This window comes from Osmerus eperlanus, chromosome 8, assembly GCF_963692335.1.
Source record: "Osmerus eperlanus chromosome 8, fOsmEpe2.1, whole genome shotgun sequence".
Taxonomy (NCBI): domain Eukaryota; kingdom Metazoa; phylum Chordata; class Actinopteri; order Osmeriformes; family Osmeridae; genus Osmerus; species Osmerus eperlanus.
In genome coordinates this window covers 6,100,631-6,113,675 of record NC_085025.1, presented here as the reverse complement: position 1 = coordinate 6,113,675, position 13,045 = coordinate 6,100,631, and the positions used below count along the sequence as shown (strand labels likewise).

Here is a 13,045-nt window from a genome sequence, read left to right as displayed (position 1 = left end):
CAACTGGTGACAGGGAAGGGATGGGGGGCTCGGAGGGGGGTGGGGGAAGGGAAGGAGAGGGGCGGAGGAGGGTGGGAGGGGTGGGGGAAGGTGTGCTGGCTGCTGAGACGCGAAGACACGAGAGCTGTCAGAGTTCCCTTGGGACTCTGGGGAGTGGGGCTGAGGCTGGGGCTGAGGAGTGGGGCTGAGGCTGGGCCTGAGGAGTGGGGCTGAGGCTGGGGCTGAGATTGGCTGAAACTGGGGTGGGGCTGAGGCTGGGGCTGAGACTGGGAGCCTGGGGAGTAGGACAGGCTGAGGCTGGAACTAAGACTGGGCCTGAGGCTGGTACCCTGGGAAGTAGGGCTGGGTTTGAGGCTGGGTCTGGGTTTGAGGCTGGGTCTGGGTTTGGGGCTGGTAAGACTGGGGCTAAGGCTGAGGATGAGGATGCAGCCTTCCTCTATCTCTCACTCCCAGGTCCAGGTACTGACACAGTGGATGGAATACTAATGAGGTCATCAAACGCTGCCTGCTCTATTTGGTGGCTCAGACACCACCCTCATTTGGAACAGAGACGGGCTGCTCAACTGGAGCGAGGTGAGGGATGGAGAGAGCGAGAGAGGGAGGGGGAGAGAGGGAAAGAGGGAGGGAAAGAGGGAGGGAGGCAGAGAAAAAGGGAGGGAGGGTGTCAGGTAAGGAGGGAGTGAGAAAGACACCAAGGGAAAAAAAGAGGGAGGAGAGAACATCCTCCACAGCAGTTCTGCACACTCCATTAATTTGGTCTCGCTGTCCTCCCCTTTGATGTGTGCGTCCCGCCCGGCCCTCGGTGGGACTGCTGACCTAGTCTCTCCGCCTGTTAGCCTCCTGGAGGGAGAGACTCTCCTCAGCTCTGCTAAGTTACACCCAACACACTCCCGCCATACTGGGGAATGGCTCAAAATGGCCGACCGCAGTCAGTGACGACTGATGAAAACTGCCTTCAGAAGGTTTATTTCAGGGAAGGAGATGGTATTTTATATCATATGTATAGGATTGATGTCTACAACATTGCCGATGAATGCCATGTTGTTTATGAATTTGAAAAATAATAACATGTTTTTATTGCTAAAAATACATACAGCACAGTAATGGAAAATGTTCCCATGTAGTGTGCAGATAATAAAACAAGGATGTCCTTTTTGCACCCATCCAGTCCCCTATATTCTTCACTCTACAGCAATTCCCTGGGTAAAATTGCCTAAAAAAATCGATTTCAGACAAGACATCTATTGACAGCACTGCACTGTAATGAAAAAGGTCAAGTAGACTTGACTAGAGTGCATTGTTGCCTGCAATAACATCTTAATGGGGTGTTTTATTCAAAGTAAATTTAAATGTTTATTCATTCAGCTTTTATCCAAAGCGACGTACAAAAAGTGCAAACAGAAATTACACTCGAAGAGAAAGGATCAGAAGTCATTCTAGTAGGATTTCAGTTTAAGTAGGCTAGCTTTGGTTGAATTCCCCCTTGTACAACAGTTAAGACTACATCTCTGTATTGGCTAGTTCTTGTAGGACAGCTGAACCAATAAGAACAGGATAATTCCCGTCATCTCCAGGCCATGACCGGGACTCAACGTTTCTCTGAACGTTCTCGAGAGCCCTGCTCCCTCCAATCAATAGCCCGATCAAAGCATCCAATCAGAAACGTCGTTTAACACCTGTTGAGTTCTCTTTTGGTTTTGTCATTTTATCCATAAAAACTCTTCTAGTTGATAGAACTCGATTAACTTCGCTTTTCTGTCCAAATACCTTTGGCCGCGGGGAAATAGATTGAAAATGCGGCCATCTATTTTTCTCTCTCGCTCTCCATCTCCTGTGCTGCTAATTTGCGGGACACTCAGCGCTCGTAATTTGACAATGATGGATTTGTTGCCCCCTCCTCTTGTAAAGGTATTGTCATGTGGGGAGTAATTAAGGGTTGGGGAGCAGTAGCATCGACAGGCAGGCAACGTAGCTCTGGGTAAACAACCCAACGAGCCTCCGCTAGGCTATTGCGCCAAGAGGGTGCGCCTTTCATTTTCATGGCAGTTAACAGGTGAGCGGGTTCGTGTCATTTGCCTGTCAGTCGTGGCTGCAGTGAGGTTTGTGGCTCGTTTGTCCCAACAAAATCTATCATATAAATAGGCCTACATATATTTGCGTTTGAGTAAGTAGCATGGTGGTTACATAGGCTATAGATAGAAATCTCGCGTGATTGAATTATAGATTATCGACCTAAGTGTAAAGTTGAGCCAGACCGAACCCTTATAGCTAGTTGTGGTGGGGGTGAGGGGGCTTGTAGTGGGGGGTTACTGTGAGAGGAGGCCTCTGGTATCAGGACTCTCATGTCAGCCTCTGCCTCTAGCAGGGCACTGTTCTGATCCAGTCATCCACTCTGAAATCACAGGACCCTTCATTGTGATTAGCTGCGGGCGTTTTGGGGGTGTTTTCTGGGTTTTCTGTTTTCTGCCAGGCAATTGAGACAATGAGAGAGGCATGGAGGGGAGATGGAGGGGTGGAGGGGAGATGGAGGGGTGGAGGGGGGATGGAGGGGTGGAGGGGGGATGGAGGGGTGGAGGGGGGATGGAGGGGTGGAGGGGAGATGGAGGGGTGGAGGGGGGATGGAGGGGTGGAGGGGAGATGGAGGGGTGGAGGGGAGATGGAGGGGTGGGCTGATGGATAGAATGAGGTGAAGGAGGGAACTAGGGGGATGGCAGAAATGAGGGGGCAGATGGAGACATGGGGAGAATTAGATGTGATGGACTGAAGGATAGAATGAGATGGGATGAGGAGAACAAGGGAGGAAGGAGGGAATGAGGAGGGCTGGAGAGAAGGAGGGCGCAGTGTGCTGTGTTCTATGCCGGCCCACTCATACTGCAATCCTGCCTGACTGAATTCTCCCTGTCCTTCTCCCCGCTTTCGCTCTCTCATTCTCTCTATCTATTTTTCTCTCCTTTCGATCTCCGTCTCCTCATCAAAGATGTATATTTATTCAGCAATCCGGTATAATTCTAAGACAATGCGCATACTGGGGGAGGTTCTCTTTGTTTGGAATGTACACGCTAATCTGTTATGCAACTCTCTGAATCTCTGTGTGCTTGGATTTAAGTACAACATGACCTTTTTGCGTGGGATGAAATCTCTATTGGACCGAGCCGGTCGGATGTCGTCCGCTGTGGCTGTGGTAGAAGCCGGACGGCCACGGTTGAGTGACCGCCGTCCAGGCGACTCCTGAGGCTGCAGGGAGAGATGCAGGGGACAGTTGTATGTTTACGTGTGGAAGTGGGGGGCTACTTGAGATGGCTACAAACACATACTCGCGCGTCTATCTTAGCAACTGATATAGTATATCCACAGTCACCTCATAGCTGACCCTGACGTCCTCTGCTCTCCGTCTCTCTCACAGGAGAAAACCAGACGACTGTTTGCGAGGACTGAAACAAACACTCATGTTCCCTGATGGCCAAACGTGTTTAGCCCTTATCTCCGCCAGCATCCCTCCTCACAGCCTCCCTCCAGCCCTACGCTGATTGAGATAAGCAGAGCTGTACCGCAGCTTGCGCCCTAACGCTGCCTGTGAACAAGCAAACCTCCAGACCACGCAGTGAATGATGAATGCTCTCTGTCTCTTTGTCTGTCTGCAAGGGGGGAGGGAGGGAGGGAGGGAGGGAGGGAGAAGGGAGAGGCTGACACAGAGGATTGAGAAAGTGAGAGACGGAGAGATTGGACTACCAAGAGATGAAGGGAGTAATAGATTTAGAAGGCTGAAACAGTGGAGGGCAGTGAGAGACTGTGTTCAGAGAGGAGGGGGAATATTCTAGAGAGCTTTGAGCTGGAGGGTGGTTATGAGCTGTAGCCTGGCATCAGGGCTCCTGTAGAGGACGGTGATGTATGTAACACACTCCTGGTTCTGGGAGAGGCTGAACGGCCAGGGACTGTCACGGTAGATATTTTCACAGTTGGGATCGGGCCCGGGCTTGTCTGGCGGGCTGGGGGGGGGGAGCGAACGTCGCAACTCTCAGCTTTGTGTTCACTGAAATGGCGCCACCGGGGGCGGAGAAATTCCGATATTGTTTTGGACACGAGAAGAATTGAAAACGCACACGCATTGTTGCACAGGAACATGACTCACGCACACACGCGTAGGGATGCATGGGAAGACGACACACACACACACAGAGACGCACACCGCAGACACACACACACACAGAGACGCGCACCGCAGACACACACACAATGAGAGAGACCCAGATGTTGGTCTGGAGATTTCATTTCTCGAAGGTGTACACGCTTGTTAAGATAAGACTGCTGGGTCAGTCCTCATCCTCCTCCGTGGAGGAAGAAGGTCTTGACAAGGAGAAAGAGCTGTTTATATTTGAACACTCGAACTTGAACACAACCACAACCTACACAGCTCCTCTGTCAGATCACAGGTGCAGTCTTCTTATATGGAATATGATTCATGTTTACACGCAAGTCTGTCATTTCCAGTCACCTGGAAGCTTCTGCCACCGATGGATGAGACGTCCTCACTGTTTAACATTCAAATTTACAGAACTTAACTCAATATCTTGCCGTCTCGATCTCTACGCGGAAACTCAACTCTTTGTGTCTCTAGTGTTATTATAGTTTGGCTTTCACTCCCACTGAGCAAATACTAATAAAGACATCTTAGAAAGACCCAGAGGGGAGAGAGCAAGAGAGAGAAGGAAAGAGAGATTGTGGCGTATGAGCTCTGCGTCAGATCGTGGGCGCTTGTGTTTATACCTCAGGGCTTCACACACACACACGTGTTCTGCTAACAGTGTTTGTGGCCTCTGTCCAGAAGAGCCTGTCTCTGGGTGTTTCTGTGTGCCTGCGTGGATCAAAGACACAGACTCTTTCTAGATACGTATTAACCTCAGTTCCAACAGCCTCGTCCACCCAGCACCCCTCCAGCCCCCCCTGAGCCACCCCCCCTCCACACCCCCTCCAGAAACCGTCTCTACACCCACACCTCCCCTCGCCACCTGAAATCTTTGAAGAATTGCTCCTTGGTGTTTCTTCTGCTTTTTTCTTTTAACTGAAATAAAATCAGAAGGAAGGAGGGAAGAGAGGTAGACTGAAACAGCCCTTAGTCATTACCTCCACCACCTCCCTCTTCCTCCCTCCATCTACCTCCCTCCATCGACCTCCACATCCCTCTCCTTCCTCCACCTCCCTCTCCTTCCTCCACCTCCCTCTCCTTCCTCCAACTCCCTCTCCTTCCTCCACCTCCCTCTACCTTCCTCCACCTCCCTCTCTTTCCTCCACTTCCCTCTCCTTTCTCCAACTCCCTCTCCTTCCTCCACTTCCCTCTCCTTCCTCCACTTCCCTCTCCTTCCTCCACCTCCCTCTCCTTCCTCCATCTACCTCTCCTTCCTCCACTTCCCTCTCCTTTCTCCAACTCCCTCTCCTTCCTCCACCTCCCTCTACCTTCCTCCACCTCCCTCTCCTTCCTCCACCTCCCTCTCCTTCCTCCACCTCCCTCTACCTTCCTCCATCTACCTCTCCTTCCTCCACCTCCCTCTCCTTCCTCCACCTCCCTCTACCTTCCTCCATCTACCTCTATCTTCCTCCAAGGAGGGGGGGGGTGATACAGGGTGGACCCCCAGGGCCTCACAGTGACGTTCCTCTTCTTTGACTCAGCCCTGCTCTGAAGATGAAGATATGTCAAACGAGTTCCCAGGCTTTTTCAAGTCTCACAAATCGTGCTCTGAAAGGCTCCAGTCAATATATTATTTACTCCCCCAACGACTGTGAAACGGGTCGACGTGTCTTTGTTTTCTGTGAAAACTTGACGTTTGGGAACAGAGTGACATTGTCAACGGCACTCATAATTCATTGAACGTTTCACCAACACCAGAAATCTATCCAACAGCACAGAGTTGTAATTGTCGTTACTCTGGCTTGGACAACTGGCTGGCTGGCTACTCATGGATCATGTGATCCAGCAGAAGGGAACCTGCTTACTTTAGCAGGTAGAACACAGGTGTGATATAGACACGATATATTTATATTATTTATTAATATATTTATAAATACAGCTAACCGTTCTACACATACAGTACCTAGAAGAAACTTTTATTTCCACACGTCTAGAAAACACTGTATATTTCTAGTTGTTAGAGATTATCACACATAAAGGACACAGTGAATATATTTGTAGTTATTCTTGAGATGATCACACCTGTAGAAAACACTGTGTAAATGTATCATTATTCTTGAGATTATCAGACATATAGGAAACCCCAGTGTACAGTTCTAGTTATCCAGCAGTTTCTATGTAACGCTGTCCTGTCTCTCTGGAGCTGGCAGCAGCCAGAGGCTCCATCTTACCCAGAAGAGCTCACACCTTGCTGGTAATGAGCTCATCTGTATGCGCCTCCCTCCGTACCCCCTCACTCCTCCTCCTCACGTGTGTCTGTGGGGGACCCCCCCTCCCCTCCTGGTCCCAGCAGGTTTGCAGCTCCTCCCTCCTTCCTCCCTACACCTGCTCCTCTTCCCCTCCACATGCTAGCTGGGCTGACCTGCTCACTGACCCTGGACATGTTAAAGCGGGGGGCTGTCCAGTGGGAGACGACCATGCTAATGACGGCCACTTTAGCTGGCTTGTTTCCTACTATCCTTGTTTATAAATATATGCAAGTTAAACGTGATTTGTTAAGGATTGCAAACAAGTAAATTGTCCATCTAACACTTTTTGCAGGATGTTTGGGTGATTTTCTGGCTATGTGTATTTCAATGTTGCCATGTACAGTCTTCAATATAGGAAAGCATGCTTTTCCCAAGTAAACCATTGGTTGTTCGAGATGTTTTGAAACGTCAGCAATTAAACTTAAAACTAAATATCGAGAAAATCTTCATACCAATCCCTTAATCTTTCTTAAACAAGGCTAAACTTTCTTTATAAACCAATGCCTAAATGTGAGTGGTGATGTATGTTGTAGATGTTTTCAGCTCTTTTTTAAACTTTCAAACTTCAAAGCTCACAGCGACATTGAGCGCTATCAAATGGCAAACAAGAAAATCCCGTTCAAATACACCCGGCCGGTAGAGGACTGGCTCCAGGAGAAAGGTAACCTCTACTGGACTTCTAAAATGTTATTTCTTTTTTATTCTTGTCATATCATTGGCTTGTTCCCCGCAAACCTCCGCGAATGAATAACCATCCCTTAAACCCTATAATAACAATAATTAAACTAAAAATATTGTGATTTTGTTTTCTTCTCACATTCTTTATTTTTCATTTTTCTCTTATTTTCCGTCCCATTTCCTTTGTTTGATCATTGTTTGAGTTGCTTTGAATCATTGATGGTGAACAGTTAAAGGGACTGAGGGAGAGATTTGAATGCCCTCATTAACAATGCATGAGCCAGACTTTAAAGCTTAAAGTCTCCGTTTATACGGACACAAAAACCACGTTTGTTTATCAGTGAGTGCATAGTTCTACTGGAGAACGTCAGACCCTGGAATCTCAAGAAGCAGCAAGGCCTTTAGAACTCAAGAGGGCTAAATTCACTGTATTTTTGCACAGCTACCTTTATTACCACATTCAATGACAAAGTACAACTATGACAAAACCTATGCAATGGATCCTCCCCCCTTTTTTTGGAAGATCATACAGTAGATATAGTAATTGGGGTGCAGACCTCCACAATCCTTTTTTTTTTTTTACAGTGAATTCTGCCTTGAAATCCAGAATGCATTTTTTGAATCATCCAGCTATTTCAGTCCAGTTGACTGAAGATGGGGTGATGTCAGGAGGAGGGGAAGGAAATGGGGGCTTGTGCTCCTCTTGCTATCTGTATTAAATGTCCTACTTGACATAATATCATCCTAAACTACATTTAAAGGTCATGACTTAAACCTACTAAGATTGTATAAAGTCCCTTTAACGCTCTAAAAACCAAACCTGCCTTGAACCCCATTAGTGGTACTGCATGCATGAATCCACACAATATTCTTTTATGTGTCTGATGCCAGCTTTCTGTCCCTGTCATTCCATGCCTGATGTTTTGTAATTGCAAATGTGACAAGTGTAATCAGCTTGCAGTGAGTGTGTGCGTGTGTGTTCCAGAAATATGATTTCCTGTTTGTGTGCTTCATTCCAGAGCAAATTTTTGTGACGTTGAAGTGAAGTGACAGGTCTCACGACTGTTATCACACAACATGTACACCATCATATTAAAAGACAGAAGTTTCTCTAAGCACTATTCATGGATTTATGCATGTTGTAGTCAGAGAATACTTCATTAAATAAATAAAGATTTAAGCCCGGTAGTCCGTCATCTGATAGTACTATATATACTAATGCTCTATATGTATGCATGTAAATGTGTACTAATTATAATATAAAATATACACAGTACTATGTGTATATGTAATACTATGCTCTGGGTTGTTACCAAGCCACCCTCTCAGGTTATTCAGAGTCTCAACACGTCCACAGATTTAATCTTTGCACCGAAATTCTAGACTGAGGAATCACCGTGCATGACAACGACCTCATCTCATCAGTTCACCTCCCATTTGGTAGCTAAATAGCAGACCCTTGACAAGTAGTTGTGACAGAATAGTCCAAAACGGATTGTGTTCTCATCTAGTATGCTGCAATCCTAGTCACTTTAACCCTCATCCTCACCCCTCCCCCTTCCTCACCCCTTCATCTTCCCCTCCCCTATTACCCCCCAACCCCTCCTCCATCCAGGACGTCAGCTGACCATCTTCAACACCCAGGCTACCATCTCCATCGGGGGAAACGACCGCAAGCGCCCATATCAGGGCCAGCTGTCCGGCCTGTACTACAACGGTCTGAAGGTGCTCAACATGGCGGCCGAGGGGCATGCCAACATCAAGATCAACGGCAGCGTGCGTCTGGTGGGTGACGTGCCCGTCAGCCGGGGGGCAGCGAGGACCACCACCTCCGTCCCCCCGGAGATGTCCACCACCTTCATCGAGACCACCACCACCTTATCCACCACCACCACCCGCAAGCAACGCTCCCCACCCACCATCCAGGTAGGGGTCTGGGCAGAGTGGAGGGGAGATGTAGGGGGGAATAGGGGATGGTTGGAGGTGGGGGAGGTGGGGTGGGGGAGCGGAGGGGTGGAACTCTCTTCTCCCCTGGTCATGTTTCAGAACACTACACTCTCTCAGAGTGAGTATTCAGAGAGATATCTGTTCCCGGCTCTGCTTCTTGGCTGAGTGTTCCAGCGGCAGAGAACCGAGACTCAGCCTCCACGCCTGCCTCTGTCCCCTTATCCTGCTACTGTAGCTGTCTGTCATGCCTCGATGGGCCCTGGATGTTTCTCCTGTCCTTCACCCCTCTCTCCCTCGCTTCATGCCTCTCCTCACACCTCCTCCACTCTGTCTTCCTCTCTCTGTCCTCCACTTCTCATAATGGAGAGCTTTGTGAAACGCATCCTGACTGTAAGCCAATGAATGTCCCCAGCTCGCCAAGAAAGTAATCATGCCAAGCGTCCCATTGATGTCAGAGGACAAATTGAACTGGCAGTGTTCATATTAAAGCCATAACTCTCCCTGGAGCGAGGGGAAGCGAGACGGGAGAAAGAGGAGAGAGAGAGAGAGAGAGAGAGAGAGCGGGAGGAGAGCGGAAGGGCCGACTGGACGCCCGGCAGACAAGACAGCAGTTATCTGCCTCTTCACCTTTAAACAGATTGTCCAGAGCACAATAACGATGACCTCTGGCGTCAGACAGCGCTTCTGTCTGACTTTATCAGTTCAGAGGGCAGGCGAGGAAGGTGGGGGTGAGAGAGAGAGTGGGAGACCGACAGAGAGAGATAGATAGAAGGAGAAGGAGACAGACAGCAAAGAAGAGACAAGAGAAAAACAGAGAACATGAAAGAGAAAAAAGGAGGAAAGACTAAAGGTATTGAATCTGTGTGTGTGTGTAACCATCGCCAAGGTCTCCAGTGTCGGCCTGGTGTGTGTCTGTGGATATGTCAGGGGGGCGGAATGTTAAAACCTGCGTTAAGCCGTCTGCCTGTCTGTCTGCGTGGCATCGACAGATCCTGGTGATGGGCTGGCATCCTGCTGAGTCAGATGCATTACAGCCTCCTCTCAACAGCACACACAAGGTCACTGGGTAGAACGGGTGGTATTAGGGAGGAAAATAGCATTTTATGTCACAGGCTATTAATATCTAAGAGGATCGATGAGGGATCTGTCTGTCATGAATGAGACTGTGTATGGGACTCTATCTTCCCAAGGTGAAAAGACACGGAGCATGTGAGCTCTTTTTAAGAGTGCTGTACTGCTGATAGACTCACAGTACTTTCATACTCCAATATGTCCAGGAAGGGAAACTGCAGTCAACCATAGACGCACTCCCGGCCTACCTTCTCCAGTTCAGTCCCATGACATGAAGTTTGAGCCTCCCTGTTTTGAAGTGACATCTCTGGTGCTGGCTCGCTGCCTGGCCGGAGTGCTTTTCTGACTCATCCTGCTGTGGCAAGGCCTTTCCCCTGCCCTGGGCCTCTGCTTCACAGGCCTCTGCTTGACTGTCAATCCAGCGTCCAGAAATAGTACAGGCAGGTTCTCTGTACTCATGTACTCTGCTCCTCTGGACAGACAGGAGGGAGGGAAGGAGGAAGAGGTGGAGAAGGCACTGTTAGTGTTGCTGTGCTCTTGGCTAGACAGGTTTGTTGCTGAGACTTGCTTTGTGTGTGTGTGTGTGTGTCTGTTTGTGTGTTAGTTTGTGTGTGTGTGGCTATTTTGGTCTGCATCTCTGACACATTCCCTGGTGCTACTAGCCCCTCCAGGTCCCAGGAGGTGAGAGGTGTTGGATCACATTTCCTCTGTGGATCAACAAAACGACAGAGGGAGGGTAAAGAGGAGAGGGAGATAGAGAGTGAGAGAGAGACACAATCTCACGCTTAACCTGTTTACGCTCCTGTTTCGCCCGCGAGACAAAAATGCTGCCTCCCCCTTCCTCAGTTACGACGCACTAAATTCTAAAAAATATATTTTTTAGACGCTACACATGTTATACATCGTTGGAAAGCTACGATTCTTGTGCTTCCATTGAAATAAACCAATTCAAGATCAAGTCGCAATAGCAAGCAAAGTCAACGTCTTTTTCCGGTGAACATTCCTTCAACAATGCCAAAGAAAAAAGTTGTACTCACCCTAAGTTGTTCAAATAGGTCCAGGTGTGCAAATCATGCCATCAAAACTTGATCTGCGTAAGTCCCAAGGGTTCAAAGTATCTAACCATGTAAAGTAATTCGTCCAAATACAATGTTTTACGTTCATGAATAGCCATTATCCTTTGTTTCATTATGCAAGTTAGCCGAAGGAAGAAACAACTTGTTCACATAAAAGTGTTATTTTCTCCGATTTATCAACGGAGTATTTACAAAATGAAGGTCTCAAAATGTCCGTTGAACCCTCCCCTTTTGATTGACACCTTGTTCGACCCAATAGGAGCTTCCATGCCCCGTTGACAGCCCTCTAAAGCCAACTAGGTCTGTGCGTCCTGCCCCCCCCCGCCCCCCCCCCCCCACACTCGTTCTAAACAAATTTCTCGAACTGGCTTCGACTGGCTCTGAAATTAGCTCGTTAGCCTTGTAGCTGACAGCTAGCTGAAAATGCCAATACCTCATTTGTATGCGTCTGTGGAGCCTTCAAAATAACAGTCGATTGCGCAATATGGTTGACAGAATCAGTGTTCTTTGTGCGCCAATCCTTGGAATCAGATAAAGCACTCCAATGTGTTCATGCTTCAGTTTTTGTGTTTCAGTATTACTAATTAGGGATTTAGCTATTATATATGATATTTCTAAGTACCAGAGATGGGCCAGAGATAACAATTATGAAAAATAATACCTTTTTATTTGACCTTGACCTTGGTTACAAAGGGTCATTTTGGAGTCTCCAAAAGACCCTTTTAGAAAATTCCTGGATGTACTCTTATAAAAACATGTGTCAAATATGAATATATTGTGGTATTATGTTTGACTTTTGATTTGAATTGGGTAAGGCTTCAACCTGTGGTCCAATTTAGTCTTCCAGATAATACCTACCACCTCTAGGCCTCTTCAGGCCTCTGTTTTCAAAACAAAATCTAGGCGGAAATAGAAATTTTCACTTTCCTTGTGTTCAAGCTTCTATTACTCAACACTAGAAGGACTGACAGGGGTCCTGACAACAGGGGACATAACTTCAGAGTGTCAGCTTTCAAAAGAGATCATTTACATGCATGTACTCCAAATGGTTCAAGAACAGCTTCCAATTTACTTTGGGTATGCTGTTTAGGCGTTTTCAGGCAAATTTAACAGGAACATGAAAAGGTTAATTAATGATAGCCCCTCTGGGACACAGGCTACTCTTTCTCTATTTCTCTCTCTCTTTCTCTTCACTTTCTCTCTCTCCATCTCTCTCTCTCTCTTTCTCTCCTCTCTCTCATTTAATCATGGGGACAGGGACTGGTAGCAGAAGACAGGTTAGTGTGTGTTTGTGACAGTGTGTGTGTGTGTGTGGGGGGGGGGGGGGGATAGGCAGTGAGTAGGTGGTCCCAGAGGGAGGATGGCTGATGTTTTGGGAGTCAGAACCTTCTGTACAGCAGCTGTTATGAGACATCAACAGAGACTACTTTAGCGAGCAGAGAGACTGGCTAATGTTAGCAAGCAGTGCAGTCCACTACTCTCGCAATAGCCTGAGTGCATTTTTGAGGAAGCCTTCTTTGACGTAACACAGGGAGGAGTTGTGTGCGGTAACTGGTTGTGTTCATGAATCACTTCTCTCTCATAAAGCCCCAAAAGGAATATTCATAAAAAATCCCAAACACAAAGCTCTTCACCAGAAAGAAATCCTAACATGAACAAGTTATAATACTTAAATAATAATTATTTAACTGCTGTGCTGAGAGAACTGTAAAGTTTTCCCTGATAGAGTGAATCTAGATAACTTAGATTTAAATCACAGATATAACCTCTCTCTCTCTCTCCCTCCCTTTCTCTCTGCCCCAGAACCCAGATTTACACCTGGTGATTTCACTACTTTTTTT

The 13,045-nt window shown here is 47.6% G+C and overlaps 1 protein-coding gene across 1 annotated transcript in view; it reads left to right on the top strand.

The window, feature by feature from the left end:
- Positions 1-13,045, top strand: part of LOC134024473 (neurexin-3b-like) — a 186,091-nt gene that overhangs the window by 150,466 nt on the left and 22,580 nt on the right. Inside the window, 2 exon segments of the mRNA XM_062466918.1 lie at positions 7,004-7,093; positions 8,726-9,036. Coding sequence (XP_062322902.1) covers positions 7,004-7,093; positions 8,726-9,036 — 401 coding nt within the window.